Source organism: Mustela nigripes, chromosome 15, assembly GCF_022355385.1.
Source record: "Mustela nigripes isolate SB6536 chromosome 15, MUSNIG.SB6536, whole genome shotgun sequence".
Classification (NCBI taxonomy): Eukaryota; Metazoa; Chordata; class Mammalia; order Carnivora; family Mustelidae; genus Mustela; species Mustela nigripes.
The window spans coordinates 71855363-71881063 of record NC_081571.1 but is presented as its reverse complement, the minus strand read 5'-3'; the positions used below and the strand labels follow the sequence as shown (position 1 = coordinate 71881063).

Genomic DNA, 25701 nt, shown 5'->3' with positions numbered 1-25701 from the left:
TTTACACCAAATTGTACCTGAATGGTTTTTGTTGGTTGCTTGCTTTTTTAATTAATGACTTTTAACTTATTTTTAGAACCAGTGTGCAGATATTTGCAATTATGTGTTAATGCAATTTTCTAATACCGAACCATGCCATTGGCCCTGTCACTCTACTTTTGCTATTTATACATTGTGAGTAACATTCTTGTTTTCTATTTATGGCTCTGAATGAGCTGTTGAACATATGGGGAAAATAACAATCTATGTTTATTAAACATATTTTTTGTTGACAGCAATAATGGAAAAATATCTCTTACGAATGCTCATGTTAGAAAACAGTGAAATATTGATAGTCTGTGCAGGGAGTTCTCAGAGAGTCTGGAAGTCTTTACCATAGTGGCTGGGGGCCACAAGAGGTGATTCTAATGGTCTGCGAGCGCTGTCGAAGCCCTCCCACGAGGGGCTCTTAGATCTTTATGGCTCAGATGTAAAATTCACTTTGGGACAGAGTTGCAACATGAGGTCTCACCATGGGAAATAGATGGCAGTTAGGAAATTTTTTCTCCAAAATTTTATATGTGTATGTTTTCCATTTTCAACCCATTTGAGCCATAATTACAAGAATGTTGTGGTTTTCAGGAACTATAGCTTTTATAAGTTAGTGTTCTTGAAAGAAAGCCAAGTGATTTAAATGGTATGACTACATAATGTTAGAATTTTAAAAAGATCAACCCTGAAAGGTTATAAATCACAACAGATCAGTGATTCAAAACACTAGCTCTATCACAAATGCCTGTGGGGAATTTCTTAAAAAGAGATATGCCAGACTCAATAGGTCTAGGCAGGGGCCCCGAAATTTGCATTAAAAAAAATTTACTACATGATTCGATGTGTGGCCCAGTTTGGGCACCGCTGTCCTAGATGAATTGTGAAAGTAAGTATTAAAACACTTGTACTAAATGTGTCATTTAACCCAGAGACCGATTATCAAAGTAAACACTGAAAGAAGAGAGTCCTCCCCCCACACCCCCAGTTTTGACTTTCTGTAGCAGCAAATTCTCAACCCCTCCCACTGTGGAGCATTTGAAGTCAGGGTCAGAGTGGTGACATAAACACAGCTTGTACCTTGACTGTCAAAAGGATGTCAGAACCTCAAAACTCATTTCCTGAAACCTTTTCATGTATCAACAAATCTATTACAATTAGGAAGATCATAATTTTCAAAATGTATGTTACTTGTTCATCTAATGTAATGATCTAAAATGAATGTTGCAGTTTGTTTTACTCATGATAGCTCCGACACGGCTCGGAGAGAATATTATTTAAAAATAAAACCACAGATTTTAGACTGAGATTGATCTGAACTCAAATCCAGAGCTTTGCCGATTAATGTTTATCCTGGGCAGTGAGTTAACTTCCCTGGGGTTTAGTGTTCTCAACAGTAGACGGGACATAAAACTTTAAGCTCGCTCAACTTAAAACCTTAAGCTCAAGAGTTGGGGCAAACTGGGTATTATTTCTCCAGCCCCTTCCCATGGTCAGAACTCCATAAACAACAGCTCTCATCAGTAGTGTAAAATCTAGCATTAATAAGGTTTTTCCCCCAAAAGGCCCACTGCTTCTAGAACAGGAATATAACCAGCATAGTAATGTGATAACAGAGGAATAAACTCTATTAATGATTAATAAATGATAGCTAATGTCTTCTCTTTTTTGAAATACAGGCTAGGAAAATATATACTTTCTTTCACGTGTAGCTGAAAGTTAAAAGTTTATAGGTCTTAGGAAGATAGAGTCAATGAGATATTTTCTCTCTCTTTAATAAGGTGTTTTTCACTGGAGGTAATCAGTAAGAATTAAAGTTAAGGTCCTCTTTGGAGATGAGCACTCCGTTCTTATCACGGTTGACAGTAATACCTTATGCCTCTGAAGGGTTCGCAGTGTTCAAATTTTTCTCACACACCTCGTCTTCTTTAACCTTCTCAATATCCATGAAGGGCAAGGGTGGCCGTGTGAGAACTTGCAGGTGAAAGCAGTTTAGAGTAGAGACCAAATGGATCATGCACGGTCAATGCCGCCGAGGCAGAGTCAAGGCAAAGCACCCAGTTTGGGGCTATTTCCCTTCCTCTGCACTCCCTAGATTTTGCTGGTAATTTCTTAAAACAGAAGAGGGACAACAGCCCCCGCCCCAGCTGCGCTAATGTCTTTGAGCGTAAGGCCAGAGTGCTGGTGGGGAGCTGTGTCCAACCATCAGCCTCCTCCACATGGGACGGGTGGGTGAGGCTGTTCCCTACAGTGGTGCCCTGGAAAAGTGGATCCCAGATCCCAGAATCAAATTAAACTCCCCCAGGAGAGTCCAGGCTGACATCATGTCCTCACGTCTGAATTCAGGGCTTAGCTGCAGCTAAGAAGAGAAGAGCAGCACTTCCAAAGGATTCTGGTCCCAGGGCACAGCAGCCCGTGCCTGGGAGCCTTGGCCCCATGGTTTCTGCGGAAGGTCTCCCACCATGTTGTCTGAAATGGGGTCCTTGATCATCTCCCAGAACTAGCTGCATCTAGAGAGGCTGGAGGACAAAGCGACGGCGTCTTCTGGACAAAAATGGCTTCTGAAATGCTGGCCTTGCTATCTGTAATTGCTGTACTTCATTCCACATTCCTGTGTTTCTCTCTTCAGCTTCTCCCATGCTAGTCTTCTTTCTCAGCACATTACACCAGTAGATCTGGGTTCAAAGACTTCTCTCTCTCTCACACACACGTACACACACACACATTCAGCACGTATTCTTTGATATTTTGTAGTGGAAGGAAAGATCAGTGCTGTGTAGTAATGACTAAGTGGCCTGAGGTATTTTATGGCTCTAAAATTTAGTCAGTTGACTTTTTAAAAGAGGAGTGTGAGAGTTCATACATGTAGAAAGCTTTGACTTCAAAGGTAGGTATTCAACACTCAAACTGAAAGGCTTAAAACATGGCATCCCTTAGCCTGCTCTTTTTTCTTCTAGAAGCATCTCTGGAAGGCAGACTACTCAATGCAAGACCTTGTCCTTGAGGACTGAGTTGTATAGGCTCTTAAAACTCTATCCTAGTAAGGCTACCCATCCCCATACTTCTTTTTCTTTTCTTTTTTTTTAATTGGCATGCAACATTATATTAGTTTCAGGTGTATGATGTAACAATCGATATTTGTATATACTGAGAAATGATCACCACAGTAAGTCATTAAGATTTATCACTATATGGAGGTACAGAATTTGCCTTCCTGTGAAGAGGACATTTGAGATTTACTCTCTTAGCAACTTTCAGCTATGCGGTATTCTTAACTGTAGTCCCAAGCTGACTATTAACATCCCCATAAATTTCTTTCTTTTCTTTCTTTTTTTTTTTTTAGTAACTGGAAGATTGTACCTTACAACTCCCTCTTCCCCATTTCACCAGCCCCTTTCCCCTGCCTTTGGAAACTACCAATCTTTCTATCTGAAAGACTGATAGATTCTATCTACCTATCTCTCTATGAGCTTGGTTTTTTGTTTTGTTTTTGTTCTTTGTTTTTTGTATAAGTGAGATCATATAGTATTTGTTTTTTTCCATGTGACTTCTTTCACTTAATATAATCCCCTTGTGGTCCATTCACATAGTTGCAAATGGCAAGACTTCATTCTTATTAATGGCTGAATGATATTTCATTGTGTATATACACCACATCTTCTTTACCCATTCATCCATTGACAGACCCTTGGGTTGTTTCCAAATATTGGCTACTGTAAAAAATGCTGCAACAGACATAGGGGTGCAGGTATCTTTTCAAATTAGTCTTCTCTTCTGTGGATAAATACCCATGAGTAGAACTAATAGATCATATGGTAGTTCCATTTTTAATTTTTTGAGAAACTTCTATACTGTTCTCCACAGTGACTGCACCAATTTACATTCCAATGCAATGGATTTCCTTTTCTCCATATGCTGGCCATACTTGGTACCTCTTATCTTTTTGGTAACACCATTCTAACAGATGTGAGGTGATACCTTTCTTATTTATTTGAGAGAGAGAGAGAGAGAGAGAGAGGATATGTGTGCGTATGCTCGACTCGAGGGAAGAGTAGAGGGAGGGAATCTTTAAGCAGACTCTTCAGTGAGCACAGAGCTCAACAGAGGGCTCCATGTAACGACCCTGACATCATGACTTGAGCCAAAAACCAAGAGTCTGATGCTTAAACGACTGAGGGAGCCAGGTGCCTGATGTGAGGTGGTATTTTACAGTGATCTTTATTTGCATTTTCCCTGACGATGAGTGTTGTTGGCCATCTGCATGTCTGTCTTCTTTGTAAAAATGTCTATTCAGATCTTCTTCCCCTTTTTTAAAATGGGCAGAGGATTTTGTTTTCTTCTTTACTATACTGTGGTATGAATTCTTACTGTATTTTGGATGTTAACCCCTTATCAGATACATGATTTGCAAATATTTTCTCCCATCCCATAGGTTGTCTTTTCATTTTGTTGATGGTTTCTTTTGGAGGGGAGAATTTTTTAGTTTGAAGCAGTCCCACTTGTTGATTTTTGCTTTTGATGCCTTTGCTTTTATTATCAAATCCCGAAAATCATCACAGGACTGATGTCACCACCCATGTTTTCTTTTAGGAAAGAAGTTTAATGGTTTCAGATCTTACAGTCAAGTCTGTAATCCATTTTGAGTTAATTTTAGTGCATGGCATAAGACAGTGGTATGCTGTATGTAGCTGCTCAGTTTTCCTGCACTATTCATTGAAGAGACTTTTCCCATTATATATTCTTGGGTCCTTTATTGTAAATTAGTTGACAATATATGAGTGAATTTGTTTCTGGGCTCTCTATTCTGTTACATTGATCTAAGTATCTGTTTTTATGCCAATACTATACAGTTTTAAAAAAATTTTTTGTTAACATATAATGATTAGCCCCAGTGGTACAGGTCTGAGAATTGCCAGGTTTACACACTTCACAGTACAGTTTTGATTACAGTTTTGTAATATAGTTTGAAATCAGACAGCATGATGCCTCCAGCTTTGTTCTTCTTTCTCAAAATATTTTTTAGCTATTCAGGGTCTTTTGTGATTTCATACACATTTGATGATTATTTGTTCTAGTTCTGTGAAAAATGCCATTGTAATTTTGATGGGGATTATTTGAATCTGTAGATCACTTTGGGTACTATGGCTATTTTAACAATATTAATCCTTCCAATCCATGAGCATGGAATATCTTTCCACTTCGTTCTGTATTCTTCAATTTTTTTCATCAATATAATTTTCAGTGCACAGACCGTTTACCTCCTTGGTTAAATTTATTCCTAGAGATTTTATTCTTTTGATGCAGTTATACATGGGATTTTTTTTCATAATTTTTCTGATTGTTCATTAATGTATAGAAAGATGACAGATTTATTTGTTTTGATTTTGTACACTGCGATATTACTAAACTCATTTAATAGTCCTAACCACTCACTTCTTTATCTTGAGTGTAGACACAAAGGCTGTGTGTTGGGTGGAAGGTGTGGTGTGTGAGGAAGGAAAGGAAAAGAGTTGCTGTTATGTCCTATTAGGAATCAGGGAGAGAAAAACTGCCAGGAGGAAAAACTGAAGGGGACTTTTAAAATATGGTGAATTTGAGACAGAAGAGTTATAAGAGGAAAGAACAGTATGTGTTTTCATCCACTCAGTGAGTTATTTTTTGATACAAACATTGTACCAGACCACCGTGTGTACACTTATTAAACTTAAACCCTAATGGGAAAGAACAAACAAAATTATGACATGTTTATAGATAGACAGAAAGGGGAGGCCTCCCTGGCAGTGATGGAGGTTTGTGGTGGGTCACAGAGAATGAATCTGGAGTCCTTCTGGACAAGATCAAGTTACCATGTGATGAGCAGTAGGATACTTCCAGCAAGAGCAAAAGCCCACGAGGCAAGCAAGAGCTTTGTGTGTTCACAGAACTGAAAGCCGGGTTTGGTTCCAGTGAATACAGAAAGAGTGGCCCATGATGAGGTGGTGAGCTGGTGGGGCCCAGGGCACAGACAACATTCTAGAGCACAGTCATGGTTACATGTTTACACTTTGTCTCTAACGAAATGAGAGAGCTCTAGTGGGTTTTAAGGGAGTGACATGATGCTCTTATGTGTTACAAACATTCCTCTGGTTGCTGTATGCAGAATACACTGGAGTAAAGCAAGAGTGGAAATTGACAGAGTAGAAAGGAAATATTTGAATAATGGACTGATGGAAGCTTGGGTTGGAGAAGGTAGAGAAGGAAGCAGACTTGAAAGCAGTTATGACAGGACCTGCTAATGGACTGGATGTGAGAGAAGCTGATTAATTTTGGTTTTGAAACTGCTGGTTGCATTTCCTGAAATGGGAACATTGGGCTTGAACATGCCACATTCCTGTGAGCAACTATGTGAACTTGGGGCTCCAAGGAGAAGACTGGAAATACATATAGGGGAGTTCTCAGCTTACAGACGATTTACAGCCATGGGAATGGATGAGATCATGAAGGAAATGCCCAGTGCCAGGAACGTCCATGTACAGCAGCCTCTGCACATAGTAGGGGAACACAAAGGGCAACATCGCCAGCTTTTTCTTAGGGAGGAAGACAGATCAGAGAGGAAGGAGCGTTCCACAAAGGAGAGGCTGATTATGTAGGTTGAATATGGCTAAGAGGTCAAATGAGCACAACAAAGCCAAAAGAGACCACTGGTTTAGCAATATGGAGGTCACTGATAAGATAATCAAGGGACTAGGTTTAGGGTAGATGGAAGTTAGGAGGGAGTGGAAAAAATATCCATAGTTCTTTGGAGAAGGTTAGTCTAGAAGGAAACCTAAAAATGGAGTTGTACCTGCTACTCTGTATTTATCAGTGTATTTGTCTTAAGCAGTTCCGTGTGTTATTCATTTCTTGCGGCCTGACAAACTGCCACAAACTTGGCGACTTACAATAATGCGAATTTATCCTTGTATTGTTCTGAAGGTCAGAAGTCTGAAGTCGGTTTCACCAGGCCCAAATCAAGGTATTGGCATTTTGTGTTCCCTCCAGAGGCTCAAGGGAAGAATCTATTCCTCTTCGGTCTTCTGGCGGCTGCTGGCATTCTCTGGTTTGTTGTTTTGCCACCTGTCTCTGCCTCTATGGGCACATTGCCCTTTTCCATAGGTGCCGACTCTCCCTCTGCCTCTCTCTCATAAGGCTCCTTGTGATTGCATTTAATCCAGGAACATGGCCCCATCTCAAGATGCCCAACTTCCTCATATCTACAAAGACCTAGTTTCTTTATAAGGTGACATTTACATGTCCCCTATACCTTTCAGGGCCGTTATTTGGCCCACTATACTGTACTAGGTCACTAATTCCTGAGACTCTGAAGTTGTTTGTAGAGTTGATGATTTTAAGTGCATCGTACTTCTCATTCCGGGATTTCTTGGGATTTAGAAACATCTATTGAAATATTTAAATGTATAATTCATTTTTCATAGACGAATCATGGTTATTAACTCCTAATTGATATTTGAGACAAAACATAAACATAGCTTCCAAAAAGAATTTCAAATAATAGTTAACAATGGGAATGGACTTTTCTTATCAACACTGCCATTATTATTATTTTTTAAAGATTTTATTTATTTATTTGACCGACAGAGATCACAAGTAGGCAGAGATGCAGGGGGGGAGAGAGAGAGAGAGAGAGGGAGGAGGAAGCAGGCTCCCTGCTGAGCAGAGAGCCCGATGTGGGACTCGATCCCAGGACCCTGGGATCATGACCTGAGCCGAAGGCAGAGGCTTTAACCCACTGAGCCACCCAGGCACCCAACACTGCATTGTTAAGTTCCAGGGTCAATCTTTATGAATTCTAAATAAATAAGAAGTGAATGATTACAATGAGTGAGACAGACACATAATGCAGTATTACTATGTTGACCTTGTTGGTTCTAAATTTATTCCTACAGACATTATTTAATATGAATAACTAAATTATTTTCACTTTAGGTAATTTAATAAAATAATTTACATGCATATATCAATAGAGAACCATAAATTATACATGTGTGGTTTTAAATAGATCCACTTAAATGCCTATATTTGGTGTTAAATGTATTCAAAACTCTGTCTAGGCTGTGCTTAGGTCTAAGCTCCCCTCTACTCATCCTTTGGGATGTGCTTATTTGGGACCTCCTCCAAGTGGCATTTCCTGCCTCATTCAAAATCATAATTCCCTTTGCCTGAATCTTACTTTGCCTGTCTCATGGCTCTGTCTATGCCCGAAAGACGGTCTCATTTATGTTGGAGCCCCCTGCACCTGGCACTTTTTTTTTTTTTTTTCCTTTTTACTTTGGGCAGAGATGGGTCCTGGCTACTTCATGCCATCATTTTTGAGCAGAAACGTGGAGACAAGCAGAACTGTGAACCATCTGCCCAGATTCTCTCCCTCTTCCCACCGTCTCACCCTTCCCCTCTCATCATGCAGACATCATCGAAGTACATCTCAGGAGTAGCTATCCTTTTTAATTTAGCAGCTTTCAATAACATAGACTTTTCACACAATAAAGACTAATTTTTAAACAATAGTCTTTTGTGTATGTACTTCTTTATAAAAGCAAATTTCCCTCACTTTACTGGCTTTGGCTTTTTTTTTTTTTTTAATTAGCTTGTTTTTGACAATTCACCAATGTAAATGAAATTCCCTCAAGCCAAATGCACTCCTTCTCCCCAGGGCCTCGTTCCTAAAACAATTTCCAGACCTTTAAGCAAGTACTTTCAAACACTGAAATCAAGGAGAAAATACGACACAATACATATTCAAAGACTGAACTCCCTTGAGCATTTAATCTCGTGGCCCTGAGCACAGCTGCCACATTGGCCAGCCTCAAGACTGCAGCTTGGGTGGCTAAGGCAGCCTTCTCTGGGAATGCCTTGGGGCCCCCAGGGGACTGCCCCTCAAGATGTCTTGACTTCCAATGCCAGCCCCCTTGCCTAGTAGCTGCATGACCTTGGGTAAATCATTTAACTACTCCGGTTTCTCACTTTGCTCACCCTATAAAACGATGCCAGGGAACCAAACAGTCCGCTAGGTTGCTAACCATCTAACAGGCATCGACGCCTCCTCTTTACATAGATCATCGCTGCATACTCTACATGCGAGTGCAGAGAACTCTTTCCATTCTAAAGTGGTTCAAATGCGGAGTCTACCGGTGAGCAAGAGTTGGAGGGACACAGATTTCCCAGATACCGCTCAGAAACCGTCTTTGCCTACTGCGTCCACACACATTTTTTCCATTTAAATAATTTCAAACACCCTATTTTCAGCATCCATTTAGCTTCAAAGCTATTTGCTTTAATTGTAGCCAGAGACAAAGTAGAGGGAGGCCGTTTTAGGTCAACGTGGCACTGCCTGTACCAACACTTTAATCACCAAGCCCTTCATTAGATGCGAGGTACTCACCACTGGATGAAGTGGGGTTCCTGGAAACATAAATTGCATCTGCTGGGCAAGCATCGCGGCAGCCGTTTTTTGCTGGATCAGATTGTTCCTCCCATTAATTTCTAGTTGAGTTTTTAAATGTGTTGGAGGATGAAGATACTTGCAGTTCTCTCTTGAACAACGGCCCTGTAAAACGAATGTTTTGGTTTTAGCACTGCTGGGAGTAGCTTTCATCCATGGCCAACCATTTCCCAATTGCTCCACGTACACAAAGGCAAGGATGCCATGCGTGCGTGCGTGCGTCCGTGCGTGCGCGTGAGGGCGTGTGTGCGCATGCGCACTCATGTCGGAACGCACAACAGACTTGCAACATAGAAGGCGTGAACCAGGCAATAAATGACTATCGATCTTGCTCAAACCTGTTCAGCAGAGAAGCTTTCTGAGATTTTTTGTGTGTGTGTGGTGGTTCTTTCTAATGGATTCCAACTCTGGCAAGAGACTCTAAAGAAATCTGAGTGCTAGGAATAAAGGCAGACCCTTCTCCTAGGCGGGTGGAAGGCAGCCAGAGGAGCATTTTTTATGGGAACTTATCAAAAGGACTCTCTGAACTCGCTCGATGGTGGTTTGTGCATGCTGGAGTGCTGACCAAGGATGAATGGTTACGTGCCGAATTTGTGCAGTGGGGACAGTAACAAGAAGTTCTTGAAATGCGTGTTCCAGATTGGCTGAAGATAACCCTTGTCCAAATCACTGAAGAAGAGGCAAAGGTCTCTAGTATAGGAGTGGATATTTCTTAGTAATAGATACTTTAGTGAACATTCCAGGCATTAAAGTCAGATAATTACCTGCAACTAATTAGTTTGATACTCAAAAGCTGTTACCCCACGTCCATGCCCCCACTCCCATGACAGTTGTATCAAATTTAATGCCACAATAGGACACAGTGAAGAGCGTTTATGGCTGAAGTAATATTTTGATGTTAAAGTCGGCCCGACGAAAACAATTAATTAGGTGACAGGTGTGCATAAAGCCAGTCTCGTAGAGTAATTGCAAATGTAGTGTTCATACTGAATTCCCAAGTTTTCAAAATTACCGATTGAGAGAATCATATTGATGTGTGAATTATGCAATTTCTGGAGAACGAAGAACAGACTGTGCTAACCCGTGTATTATCATTCCCTAAAGAATTAATCTGTTTGCAACCAAGAACAGAGAATATGGGTTTGTTTACCAGATATAAAAATAATTTTAAGCGGCAAGCTTGGGGGATCTGGGGAAGCAAATTTGTTTACAGTCATCCTAATTCTAAACATCTGGAATTCTCACTCGGTTTCCCGCTCATTTCAGCTGCACTTTTGGCAGCGTAGTCTCCCTCTCCAGCGTGAACCTTCCCCCGCCACCATGGGGAAGTGCAGATGTCAGTGGCAGGCCGGGTCTTCGTGGTCTGGGCTGATCAACCAATGTGTCCTAAGGGTCTACTATTAGCATTAGCGGTCGTGTCACCCTCTGCGGGCAGGACACAGGCAGGTACTGGCGACATCAAAAGGAACTGGTCACATTTCTGCTAATAAAATTCTGTAACAATGGTTATAGGTCAGTCTGTCTCCTTAGTCTCAAACTTGTATTTTGAATGTGTCCTGCAGCTTCCTGTGTGTGAAACAACCATCCCAAGTCAATGACTAGAAGGTCTGTTATAAAGACATAGGTAAACTGGAACCATGATGAAAAATAATCTAAATCCAAGAGGCCTAGGAATCTCTCTCTTTCTCTCTCCATCTACTTGTCTCCGCAGTTTGGGGCAGGGCAGTTTTTATCCTAACTTTCCTTTGCTCTGTGTTTCATGATGTCCTCTCTTGACAGTTGCTGAGGTTGCTAAAATCAAGTCTCCGAGAAGCATGCGTGTGGAGTCAGCTCCTATAACACAGGTGTGTGACCAGTCTCTGGATTGGCTGTGTATAGGCCAGGTAGCCAAATACGCTCTTATCATCCGTGATGGGAAGTCGTTTGTGGGATACAGATGTAGCTCCCACCCACCATCAGCAGGGGCGGGAAAGGATTAAACGGAATGCCATTTCTCATACAGAAGCTATGCACCCCAGACTTCTGACAACCTCACTCCACACTCTCTTTAGGCACAAGCACTTCATCTGGAGGCTGACCCCCAGAAAGGCGCAGGTATACAAGATACCCGTATAAGGCCTGTGTGCACACAGACAGCTGGCCCTAATGAGAGAATTCGGGAGAGGAGAGTTCCATACCATGGGGATGGAATCTGTGAAGCGTCCACACTTCTACCAGTTTGGCTCTTCAATTTTGCTTATCCATATAAGCGTTCCTCTGATTCACTAGCCTTCTAATGTAATCCTTTGTAGCTATATGTAAAAATTTCAATTAGGCTAGAAAAAATACGGTTTTCTTATAAATGCAATTATCTTTTGATACAATTGGGACACTTAAGGAACAGTATAAACTATTTTCAGCCAAGAGAACATGATTTACAACATTGAATGAGTAATTTATTGATGGAACCTTCTTTTTCATGAGAATTAATGCAATTTCCTAGTGTCCTTACTTACACACTTGGAGTAAGGCATGTTATTGATCACCCATGTGCCAGACAATCTATACGTGGTTATCTCATTTTCCCCTTACAAAACAGCCATAATGGTTCCTATCTTACAAAATAGCAAATGTGCTCAGAAATATTAAGGAACTTTTTGAGGTCATATAATTGGTAAGTGGTAGAGCTAGATTCTAAATTCATGTCTACCTGACTCAATTTCATCACTACACCAAGCTATTAGTAACAGTTAAAATCTAGAAAAGAAAAATATCTGGCACTATCCTTGATAAAATAATATGGGGGCATATATATTTTATAATAATAAGATGTATAACTCAATTTAAAATGTGGTAAAATATGAGAATTTGAAGAAGGAAAAAGATTATTTGCCGGGGTCTGTCCTTCTATAGGGGGTTAGAGAAATGGTTAAGCTCACAGGCTCTGAAGGCAAACACCTGGGCACATAACTTGATTTTGCTCATTCCTATCTGTGTAAATGTGAGCAAACTACTTAAATTTCTTGCGCATGCTTTATTTTATTTGTACAATTAAAAAGATGAATTGTGTTTTCTCTAAGGAGTGTAGTAGGATTCAATGAATTAATATATGTACAAAGTTTAGAGGTACATATGCCTGGTACATAGTAAGCACTGAGTAAATGTTGTGAATATTACGAGAGAAGGGGGACGCCTGGGTGACTCAGTGGGTTAAGTCTCTACCTTCAGCTTAGGTCATGATCTCAGGGTCCTGGGATGGAGCCCTACATGGGGCTCTCTGCTCAGCAGGGAGCCTGCTTTCCCCCCTCTCTCTGCCTACCTCTTTGCTGTACTTGTGATCTCTCTGTCAAATAAATAAAATATTTTTTAAAAAATTACCAAAGAAGGAGAAAACATTTGTGTATGATATTTTGTTTGGAGGAGGTGCAGATCACAGATTTATTTGTATTTTGTGGCTTTTTGGTTCTTCCGTAGAACAGAGTTGTATTTCAAAACTTGGTGGGAGCTACTTAATTACACTTATTCAAGTATCTTACATTTAAAAATATTTTCAGTTCTCTGGGGCATTTCTGTAAGTACCCATATTTAAAGAAACTGCTCTGGGGCACCTGTGTGGCTCAGGGCATAATCTCAGGGTCCTGGGGCCCCGTGACAGGCTTCCTGCTCAGAGGGGAGTCTGCTTGTTCCTCTCCCTCTGCCCCTCCCCGCAAAGTGGGCTCTTGCTCTCTCACTCTGTCTCAGACAAATTTTAAAAAATTTAAAACATTAATAAAAAATAAATAAACAGCCCCACAACATAGTTCAGTCTAGTATTAATATGGTGAAGTGTGTTGCACCGTGGATGTTTGAGGCATACTAATTCAAGAACTGGGAAAATCTAGGCAGAATTTCAGTAAAGGATCCTCCAGGATTCTAAAATCCTAAAGGAAAAGCAACTGTCAAAATATAACGAGCTATTTGACATAGTAAACAATTTGTAAGGAAGTTTTCGTGAAGGCCTAAGATCTGCCAGGATATGCACCATCGCACAGAAACTGCTGATGATCACAGCAAGTTGTCAGAACCGAGAGGGAGAGGGCAGCATGCGGAAGTGTAGAGCGTCTCTGTGCATCATTGTAAAACACAACAGCAGCGTCAAAACTAGTGTCTCCCGATTTCAGTCCAAGAAATAATGATAAAAATGTCTTGGAAACGTCTTCCTGTGGCCTCGGGGACTGTTTTTTGTTTCATTTCACCTCTCCCTACCTTTTAGTTCTTGGTTAAACACTGTGTCTGGGAAAGGGAGAGAAGTAGGGCCCGGCCTCTAGAGAAGAGGACTGTGTAGATCAGGGGAGGCCGGGGCACCCATTTCTTCTAGAAATGAAACACAGGAGCCCAGGTGAAGACAGACAGATGTGCCTATCCAAAGGGCCCCATGTGGGGACCAAACTCCTGAGGATATCAGGCCTTCAGGTGCTTTGCTCACCCCCAGTAGTATGGAGACCACAGGCAGTCTGGATCACACTCACGGTCGTCCTTGGTGTACATCGGGCTAGGAGTTCATTCATGCACCCACTCAACAAATATTTCCTGAGCTCTTACCATGTGTGCGCCAGGCATGGCACCATTTAACCAAATGACGACACAGATAACTGTATAAATTGTGATATGTGTTCCGAGGAGAATGCTGAGGGGGGTGGTGGGAGATGGTCGAAACCGAGACTGGTAGGTCAGCGAAGGACACCCAAGAAGTGGCATTGAAACTGGGACCCAAAGGATAAGAAGGAACGTGCATGAAGATTCCCGAGGAAGGAGCAGGGAAGCGGGTGCGCGCCAGCGGGGGTAAGAAGACAGCAAACAGGAGCCCACCAGAGCACAGGGTAAGGGGTTTGAACTTGGCCGCCACAGATTTTTTAAGCAGGAGCTGACCATTGTTTCATGCTGGCTACCTGCAAAACTGCACCCTGATTATTCGGTTTTGTACTACTTTCATTTACTACTGTCTCCACTATTATCATCGTGTTTGGAGACCACGTATTTAAAAGCAAAGGCAGAATTCTGTCAGCGTCTACACAGAATGGGTGCAGTTTATTCTACCTTCAGAAATAATCTCTATTCCGGGAATATTTAGATTAGGGAGGATTGGTTGGAAGTAAAAAATGTCAAGCCGAATTAAGTTTATTAAAGTAAGCGACCATGGAAGATTTGAGCGCAGAGGACCCATGTAGATTCTCACCGGAACGCAGAGAGATGATAAGCTGGAATCTGGAACTTGGCAGGACAACAGATCGGAGCCATCAGAATTACACGGCCATTACGTTCCACGGCGTGGGATCGAATAAATGCAGCCGTGGCTAAGAAAAGATCTCAGAATCAGGCCGGTGTGAGGGGGGGGGAAATACATAATTAGAAAATGAGATTTTCTAAATGCTTATTTTAAAACAAGTAATTTTTAGAATCTTTTTCTAGTATGCTCCTAATTGAAAAAGTCAATTAAAACATGGAAGCCGACAAGAAAACAGATTAATTAGGATATTGCTAAAGGAATTCACAATAGGAGCTTTTGCCCCACAGGAAGAGCTGACAGCATATATCCCACTTGTTTTCCATGGGAAAAGCTATGGATTTTATAGGATGTACAATTCGAAGAGTTCAGAGGCCCCAGCTGTATGTATCGCTTGGGGGTAATTTGAATTGGGTCTTGGTGTGGGCTGAGTCATTCATCAGTGGATTCTAAAAAGATCCTTCTGGGGAGAAAAGTTCCAGTTGAGGTTCAGGGTCATTGTCTAACCTACTGAATTCTGTCTCTTGCAGTTGGGTTTTGGACACTCCTTGTTTTCAGTACATGATGGTGTTAAGGAGTGAGCAGGCCAGGCTCTGGACAGACAAGGGCCGACTGTGGTGACTGACGACGGATGTCTATGCTCTGAGAGTGGCCTGCAAGGACCTTTCAAGTCTGGGAGTCTGCCCTGCACCCCAAAGCTGGCCATGGAAGAGGTTCTCAGATTCCCTTGCGTTGCACACACGTGAGATCTGCTTAACGAACTCCTGATGCGATGATAGATTCTCATCCTGGAGTCCCATTCCTGAGACCTGGTCTGTCTTGGAACCTCTCTTAGAGATGCGGTTTGCACCCGTGGTAAAGGAAACAGACTTTGCCTGGACTGCTCTGGCTCCGGATCCAGCTCTGCTATTCTTGCCCTGGGGCTCACAGCTGCAACACTGGACAAGAGTTCCTACCTCTAGACTTGTGGTGAAGATGAGGAGTTCATGCACATGGAGCATTTGACAGTTTCTGGGACACAGCGAGCCCTCTGTAAGGTTTTGATATTATTCCTCTTACCATCCTCATCCTCATCAACACCCCCACTGTTAACACCTTTGCTGCATAGTAGAGGAAAAGAAATGGTATTAATAATCGCTCTTCTAATCCTCATTCAGTTTCTCCATCCCTGGGTTTCCAGAAGCTACGAAGCTCTTTAACCTTCTGTTCCTCTTGTTCTCATCATCACTGCCAACACTGGCCATTTCTCTCTTCAGAAGAGCCTCCGATCGGGTTCTCTGATATTTTTCCTGCTCAGACCTGCCAGGGGTGATTAGCATGGTATGACTCATCTAGAATTTAAAGCAAATAAGCATTCCAGTAGGAAAAATCTGGAACTCTGGTTGTGGCTTCATCCCCAAATGGTTATGTGAACTTTTACAAACCATTATAATGGTCTGTGTATCAATTTTCTCATCCATCAAATGGGTACACTCATATTCCCCTACCTTGGCTCCTTCTGCTGGCTGTGAGAGCTAGAGAGACAGCAGCAGAAGGTGCTCGGGAAACATCGTCATTTGCTCTAGGTTGTCGATTCTGCATCTTTTTTCCTCTCGAATGTTCCTAATCTAGTAAAAGGGGAAAGCTACACATACCAACAGTTACAATAAAGAGTGACTACCAGGGACTTAGCTGGCAACAGCTCTGTAATGTTCTGAGAATAGTTGAGAAGTCGACGTGACAGACAAGGCATGGGGCACACCAGCAGAAGTGGCAAATTAAGTCAAAATTGATTAAGTCTAGGAGGATTTATTAAGTACCTACAGTGTACGCAGCTTGAAAGTGAGAAATTCAATCAAACAGACACTGTTTTGGCCCTCGTGACACACAAAGTTGTCCAGCAGACGTTTCTAAGGAACTGAACTGGCCGGGTGAGTTTCAGAAACTCTCAGGTTTTTTCAGGGGGGTTGAGCGGGGAAGAATGCCCTTGATTTGACCAGGGAAGCAGATTTATATTGGTCTATCATTTTTATGGGCCTAAGTCAGGCAGCAGAAGGCTGAGTTTAACACTGGGTCTGAACCTTCTCTTCCTTCTGCAGCACATTTCCGGAAGGATATGGGCAAGTAAAAGTGTAGTGGAATAAAATGGTTATTCACATCAGGGCCTAATTTATAACATTAACTATGCGGCTGATATAGCCGTACTCCAAGGCAAGTGACAGATTAGGCTTTTAAGCTTCTTTTGAATTTAAATAAACTAATTGAACCACATGAGCTCCTTGTATTATTAGTTCCAACTACATAATAGAGCAAATAAAATACAACCACATAAAGACTTTGGAATTAGAAGAAGCTGAATTCGGGGAATCGCTACAAGCAAATGATAACCAGAACTTCCATCAAAATGAACAGTTGCCCAGATCATCAATATTACGTATGAATTTAAAATAAGCCCTTTCTGTTTATTAGTAATTTAGTTCAATTTCTATTACAACTCATCTTTTATAGTCTATATATGCAATATTCTTTTGGTAAAGAGCATAAAACACTGCACTTATTAAAGAGAGATTAAAAAGGGCACATTTATAATCTGATCTTCTTTTTTCTGGGGAGTGTTCCTTTATCTCCCGCTCTCATGGGATGGAGGAAACTCGTAGAAAGATCTAAGGAAGATGGGAGAAATGGCCAAATGGGGAAACTAGGGAAAAATCACAAATGCAACCCCTCCAATTTTCCCCACCACCAACGCGTGCACCAGAGGGCGAGAGAGAAGGAAGTCTGAAGCACGTTGAGCAGATCACTGGCCCAGGTGATCGTGGGAACTATAGTTTAGTTTGCTTTTTCTTTCTAGAAAACCACCCCAACCGGCATTACCTGTCATTCCGCTGCTGTACCTGGACGGTGGGATGCCGCCCAGAGCCGTCTGCCATGCTAATACTTTGGTCTTCCTTAGAGAATGCTTCAAATGCTTCTGAGTTTTCCCAGTTCTAGATACTGCATTTAGGGCCATTTGTTATCAATAGAGGACTGGGGGCAACTTAGGGCCATCAAGAGTAGTTTGTGAACAGATTTGGGACTCACGCACCATTATGCCAATGCAGCGCCCCCTTCCTTGTATCTGTCTTTCTTTCTTTTTTTTTAAATTTTTAGTTTTTGATTTTTAAATTGAAAAGTAATGAATATACAGTGTTAATATTAGCTTCTGGTGTATAATATAGTGATGCAACATTTCTGTACATACTCAGGGCTCATCCCAGTAAGGGTACTCTTAAACCCCTTCACCTGTTTCACCATCTCCCCCCCCCCCCCCCCCCCCCCCCCCCCCCCCCAAGTTTTTTCTCTTTATTTAAGAATTTATTTTTTGTTTGTTTGTTTCTTTCTTTCTTTCGTTTACTGAATTCCACATGTCAATGAAATGGTATGGTATCTCTCTTTCTCTGACTGAATTATTTTACTTGGCACGATATCCTCTAGGTCTAGCCATGTTGTTGCAAATGATAAGATTTCATTCTTTTTTATGGCCGGGTAATATTCCATTGTATGTCTACACCACATCTTCTTTATCCATTCATCCATCAGTTAATACTTGGGTTGTTTCCATATCTTGGCCACTATAAACAATGCTGCATCAAACACAGGAGTGGATGTATGTTTTCAAATTTGTGTTTTTGTTTTCTTTGGGTAAAAACCTAGTAGTAGTAGAATTATTGGATCATACAGTAATTCTATTTTTAGTTTTTTAAGGAATCTCCATACTGTTTTCCACAGTGGCTGCACCAGTTTGCATTCCCACCAACAGTGTCACAGGGTTCCTTTTCTCCACATCCTAACCAATACCTGTTATTTCTTGTGCTTTTGATTCTAGTCATTCTGACAGGTGGGAAGTGAAATCTCATTGTGGTTTTAATTTGCACTTCTCTGATGATGACTGATGTTGAGTAACTTTTCATGTGTCTGTTGGCCATCTGGATGTCTTCTACAGAAAAAATATCTATTCAGCTCACTGAAATATCTATTTACCTCACTTCTTAAATTGGATTATTATTATTTTTTTGGTATTGAGTTGTATAGGTGTTTTATATATTTTGGATAGTAACCCTTACTGGCTATATCATTGGCAAATGTCTTCTCCCATTCAGTAGGTTACTTTTTTTGTTGATGTTTTCCTTCATTGTGACAATGGCCTTATTCCTTTAAGCCCTAATGGGGAGTGCAATTAAGACCTAATTTTATAACCATTTTAGGTAGGCAAAACATAAAAACCGATAAACGAGGAAGAGAGACAAAGAGGGTTGATCATTTGTAGTTTGCTATTTCAAAGCACGTTTAAATCTTTATTTTTTAATGGATTTTGGTTGCCTATGCAGTTTCAGTTTCTCAGACCACTTTTTTCTTGTCATTGGAAAGAGCTGTTAGTTTTAATTCAGGAGGCACACCCTGTTTTTACTGGTCTTTCCACTTCAGACATTAACTGAAAAGGTGCCAGTTAAGAGAAATCAGTGACACCAGAAATTATCCCCGCATTCTTGAGAGATTTCAGGAAACTAATTTCTGGGCATCAGATGCTTCAGTTGAAAATGATTTTATCTGACTGGAAGGGGAATGTCTTTTGTCAGAGAGGTATACTGGTGAGTGCGGACTGTGAGAAAATATCAACATAACACACAACCTGCTTGGCAGCTGTTTGACATAAGTGTCTAGATTTCCTAACATCACATTCATAACTGTGTGCATTGCCATGGCCATGGGTGAAACAGAAGCTCTATGAAATATTAATATCACAGAAGCTGGAATTTTCCTGTGGGGAAGGACACACGTTTCTTGTCTATTTATTCTATTTCTCCTCAAAGCCTAGCAGTACAGGGACCCTTACACAGAGGGCAGTCTGTGCATATTATCAAATGATTGTCCTTCCTTCTCCTTGACAAATCTCAGTGAGCCCCTTCTATGTGCCAAGCCCTGAGAGAGAGAGAGAGAGAGAGAGAGAGAGAGCGCGAGTGTGTGTGTGTGAGCCAACAGGGGCAGAGGAAGAGGGACAGAGAGAATCTTAAGCAGGCTCCACACCCAGTGTGCAGCCCCACATGGGGAGCGATCTCACAAGCCTGAGATCATGACTTGAGCTGAAATCAAGAATCGGATGCTTTACCGACTGCACCCCCCAGACCCCCCCCAAGCCCTGTGATATTAAACAGTCAGCTAAAGCAAGAGTGAGCGATGCCAGGAGAGGGGGAATTCAGGGTGCCATGGGCACATACCGCTCCAACCACTTTTGGGGCCAGGATGACTCTAAAGGAAGGGACATTTCACACTTAGCTAAGATCTTCATCAGCTTATCTGATGGACTTAGGTTGGTGGGGGAGGGGTGAGGAGGAAGAATTGGCCATTTGGAAAATTAAAACAAGCCAGACTCATCCGCAATCACTCTTTAGAAGTTAAATTCCTGAAGCTTTAGAAAGGCCTTCACATGGCAGCTGGAACAAAGTAAATGCTCAGTAAACGCTGGCTGCCCTTTTTATTCTCACTGATTGTTAGTGATCCCAGAAGCTGGCCACTTTTAAAATAAGTGACCTTTTTCCCAAAGACATAAAATGTTATTAGACATCTTCTGTTGTTGTATCGTCTTTTCCAGTCTGATCTGTGAACCGAGTGGTGAATCACCTCCCCCCACCGAGGTCCTCCTGGAACTGGGACACAGAGAGATCAGCAGCCTTAATGGCTGGTGTTTAGGGGAGATCCCCCTCTACAGCTGGGCCATTTATCAAAGGACTGAAAGTGCTTCTGTCCCAGTTAGAAAACAGCTACTATCCCAAGCTTGTGGAGTATCAGATGTTTTCTCCACTTCTCTGGTCACTCTGGCCACTCCCCTGAATCCTAAACTACCCCAACCCCCACCCCAACACACACACACACACACACACTCTCTCTCTCTTTCTCTCTCTCTCCCAAGAATCAACGTGTTAAATCCCACACAACAAGGGGCCTCCCTGACCCAGCTCTGAGGTCTGACTGCTTCCTGCACACCCGGGAAGTACTTATTTTAAAATACTTTGCACATCACACCTGATTATAAATATACCTGTGACAAAGCCAGAGTGTCCTGGTTGCTGGTGTTGGAGTTGGGAGGGCTTCTAGGAGGAGGTGGGAGAAGGAAAGGTGAGGAACACAGGGTCGCATGGGGAAAGGGGGGGACAGCAAGGGGGAAGAGGTCAAGGAAAGACCTGGAAAAAGAGGAAGATCTGGGGAAGAAGTTCTGGAAAAAGATGGAAAGATCTAGTGTCCTTTCAGGAGAGCTCATTTTTAGCCACCCAAGAAGGTTTCTCGCAGGCTTGTTTGCAATTCTTGGTGGCGCGGGCCTGGCCAGCCAACCAGACTGCAGCAAAAGGAAGCTGCACTTTGTTCGAGAAAACACCCCCTGGGCAGGTGTGGGCATAGGCTCTGTTTTGCAGCGCGACTTGCTGCCCGAGAAGCTGAACAGCTACACAGCAGAGGTGTGGGGCTGATGCTGTGGTCTCCTGAGGGACAGCCACACGCCTCTCCCTTCCTTTATTCATTCAACAAACATGTTGGGAGCATCTGCTCTGTGCCAGAAACTGGGATGGAATTACGCACCGGGGACCAAGATGTGGTCCTACCCTCAACAGAAATAGCTCAGGCTTATGTAACGGTGTGCGTAGCATGTACTAGGCCGTCTCAGGGTGCGTTCTGTAGATTGTGCTCTAATCTTCGACATAAGATCTTAACATCAGTACAGCTACTGTTCTCATTTGATGGAATGAAAGGGAGGCACACAGGGGCAAATGACCTCCCAGGGTCATACAGGTAGAAACGGCAGAGCCAGGCATCCCAGGCTGCTGTCCGCAGAGCCCTTGATAAGAAGCTAGAAATCCAACAGACCATTTGTATCACACCTTAAAAAGCGTTCTGGAAACACAGTATCTTATGACAGCTTCACAACATTCTCACAAGATGGCACCCGAATTTAAAGGTAAAAATGGAGATCAGAGCGATTTGAAGGTACTTTCTGAGTCAGAGTCAGCTAGGACTCAGTTCTGGTCCCAAGTGACTGAAAAGCATGTCCCTCTTCACTGTCCCCGGTTGGTCAGTGGAAGAGCTATGGGTAACAATTTTTTGGCCCAACTTATGAAAGACGTGTTTAGAACAGAGGAGCAGCCTTGTGTGATAATGGACATTCAGGAGGGGCAAGGGGCTGCATTGGGTCGACCCAGAAGGCTAAGCCCCAGTACCTAGAATGTGATTTTATTTGGGGATAGGGTCTTTACTGAGGTCATTAGATTCAGATGAGGTCATTAGGGTGGGCCTTAAGACAGTAAGGCTGGCGTCCTTATAAAAAGGAGAAATTCAGACACAAGAAAAACATGCACGGGGCAGGATGATGTGGACAGACACAGGGAGAAGTTGGCCACCAGGAAGCTAAAAAATGATGGAAGTGACCAGAAGCTGAGACAGAGGTCTAGGACAGATCCTTCCCCAGTTCTTTGGAGGGAGCACAGCGGTACTGACACACCTTAATTTCAGACCTCTAGCCTCCAGAATGGTGACGGAATACATTTATGTTGTTCTAAAACACCTAGTTTTCGGTACTTGTTACAGCAGCCCAAGGAAACTAAGACAGTGACCCACAAGAAAGGGTAGCTGATGTGCTTCACGAGATGGAGGGTTTCCCAGCAAAACACCCTGCTGTCTCCCAACATAAAGATTTGGTTCAGGGAATGTGTGTTCTAACTTTTTTCACCGACTCAGGTAGCAAGATCCCTTGCCTGATCAAACACGAGAGGCAACAGCTTCTAAATCCTTCACAAGCACGATGATTTTCCACAAATGAAACTAGCCAGCTTAAATGCTATCAGATTTTTCATATGGAAGATTTAATAGGAGAGATTTATTTCAGTAAAAGACAAAATGTTTCACTAAAGAACTCATTAGTCATGCATAAAGGCCTACTGAGTCTCTGAAGATCCATTTTCAAAGAGAAATGTTGGGATAATTTTTATATCCTGATTACAGAGAAAGACTTGATAAAAATTGTCCTTGATATTAAAATCGCATGGGGTGGGGGGGAGGGGAGAATCATTCAGTGAAGGAGGAGGCAAGTCAAAGAAAATGCGGAAATCCGGCCAGCATTTTGAAGTTGCGCTGACAAAGGTCGATGCGCATTTCTGTGGTCTCCCTCATGAAGCCAGGCCACCTTCACAGGCACTTTGATGCACTGAGGGAACACGGCAGAGAAGAGGGCACAGAGAAGGGGCCTGCTGTGTTCGGCTCAGGTTTCCTCTTACCCTACCCTCCTGAGCCCCTAACCTGTTTATTCTGTCCTGGGTTCCTAAGACAAATCCTGAATGGAAGCTGGGTCTTTGCCCTGGCTGATGACTCAGTATCCCCAGTTCTGAAGGCCACGTGGCTGTTCTGACCCAAGCTCCAAATTTCTGCCTTCCTCCTGACTCTGTTTACCTGCTGGATATCCCAGTTCTTACATTCGGGGGCACCATGGAGCTTCTCTCTTCACCTCCAAGCTCAAGGTCTGAGAACCTACCTCCATTCAGCCTCCTTCTCTGACCAGAGCTTTGTGTGGCCCCTGCATCCTGAAAACCACCACCCCCAGCCTGGGTCCAGCGGTCCACTAGGGACAGCTGCTCCTCATCCACATCCACCAAGGATCATCTTCCTGGGTTTGCCCCCACTGTCACCCAGCCTCAGGGGACAAGAAGCCCTGCTAATTTTCCTCAGACTTCTTGTGGCTGAATGTTTCTCCAAAATGTATCCAGGAGGGTAGAGTTTCTGAGACAGAACTCTTGGCCTCAGGGATAGCATCTCTTCAGTCCAGTGCGCAGAACTGTCTTCAGAGTTTGGGGTTCCTTTTGGTCAGATCTGGCCCAAAACTGAGATACGACATTTCTCCCTCTTCCTCTTAGGACCTCCCTATAACCTCTTCATGGAAGAAGTCTTTTCTCTTAGTGAGTGCCAAATAATCCTCATCCATTGTGACTGGTTGGATACTTAAGCTTCTGACATTCCAGAAACTGCTGGTCAAGTTATGTATAAACTGAATCTATCCATTATTTAAAAACCTAATGTTTTTTAAAAAAGATAATTACTTATATGAAAATAATTCTTGGTAATATTTATCCAATATAGATATTATTATTATTATTATTACATGATTATTATTGTCTGGTTATTATTATACATATGCCAGGCATTGTGTTAAGTGTCTCACGTGCATTGTCTCAGACAGACCTGTGGGTCAGGGAGGCACCAGTAATTCCTTCTTGTGATAATTAGTTGGGGGAACTGAAACCTGGGGAGACTGAAGATCTTGTCCTAAGTCAAAAAAGCAGCAAGAGGTAGAAGCCAGAGTTCATCCCAGGCAGTGTGACCCCTGAGCCACTGCTCTTTATCACTGTGTTTCTTACACTCGTTCATAGAATCATAAAAATTATGTTTAACGAATGCTTATGATATGCCAAGCATGGTGTTAAGTGCTTTCCATGAATGATCTTTTTGGTGTTCATACTAAGCCTCTGCAGTGGGTCTTATTTTTATCTCCCTTTTGCAAATGTGGAAACTAAGGCTCAGAAAGGTTAAGTAACTTGCCCAAGGCCACACAGCTTAGGAAAGGGAAGATCCAAGATTTGAACCTTCTTAGCCTGACTCCTAAACTGCCATGCTCTATGAATATAAATTATGGATTTCTACCATATGTGTGGTATGATGCTGGGCCGAAGTAAATACAAGGATGAAAAATAAATTGTTCCTATCCTTGAGTAACTCTAGACATGTAGATCTGCAATGCATATACACATGAATAGAAGACAGGGAAGAAACCAGAGTAATAAGTAATAGTTAAGTCTAGTATTAGCCGGAAGGATCTATGTAACGTTTCATAAATCATATATTCTTGCAAATCCAATTAAAATGATTGAGTACATTTTATAAATACGGTTGAATTTTAATACATCACACTAATAATTGAAGGGAACAACCAAACTAGGCCTGTCTCAGCACATCTCCATATATTAGAGCAGCAGGACCACCACCAACAGCAACAGGGGAGACCCTGTGATGAGGAGACCGCAAGCTTTCCAAATCAGGAGGAGAGACCCTTGGATTTCAGGGAGATAAGTGGATTATACGTATATCAAACTATAGCTTAAGAATTATGCACACATGTTTTAGGCAGATATCTATGCTATGCTTATTTAAAAGGCCTAAAGCCCCAGCAGAGGGCAGTTTTCCCAGGAAGAATGGTGGGGGGTGCTCTCTACCTCCTTTGGATGATTTTGGCATGAAACTTCTGCTTGCCAAGGGCCCAGACTCTAACACTTTGTGGAGTCCCTTGGGAGGTTTTGGGCTGTATTTATAGGGCCAATATTCATTTTTATCTACTCGATGTCACTTGGTTACTTCTGCAATCAACAAGGACAGTCCCTGGCTCTGGAGCACCGTGAATGTCACAGGATGGACCACACGGGCCGAACTTTGCGACTGGTACCCCATGTGGAGTTACCTGGCCCTAGATATATGGTCACTAGGTCCCCCACGTTGTCGCTAGCCTTTCAATCCCATTACCACCTTCAGGCCAGTGCAAGCCATTAGATGTGGTGGGATCGTGACAACAGACCCTCACCCACCTCCCCTCCAGCAGCACTCTGCCCTTCATCCCAAACTCACCAATCCCTCTGTCTTCATGGGGCTGATCTTCTAGTTAGCACAGACAAGCAATAAGCAATGAGTATTACAAGTAAGTAGGTGATAGAGTAGAATGTGTCAAGTTCTGAGGGAAATAAAGGTGAGGTTAATGGGATGGATGTGCTGTAGTGGGGTGGGCAGCTCTTTAAAATTCAGTAGGCAGGGCCAGCTTTATGGAGAAGGTAATTTTGGAGCAAAGACTCAAAGCGAGTAGAGAGCGGGGCATGGCCTGTGTTCAGAAGCATGTTCTAGGTCGAGAGGACAGATG

General features: G+C 42.4%; 1 protein-coding gene across 8 annotated transcripts in view; it reads right to left on the bottom strand.

Moving 5' to 3' along the window:
- The window catches only part of MBNL2 (muscleblind like splicing regulator 2), a 155123-nt gene that overhangs the window by 44445 nt on the left and 84977 nt on the right, over positions 1–25701 (bottom strand). For all 8 annotated transcript variants that reach the window (XM_059377941.1, XM_059377942.1, XM_059377945.1 and 5 more), the window contains exon 3: positions 9446–9610. In XM_059377941.1, the coding sequence (XP_059233924.1) occupies positions 9446–9610 (165 nt within the window). The remainder of the gene's footprint in view (positions 1–9445; positions 9611–25701) is intronic.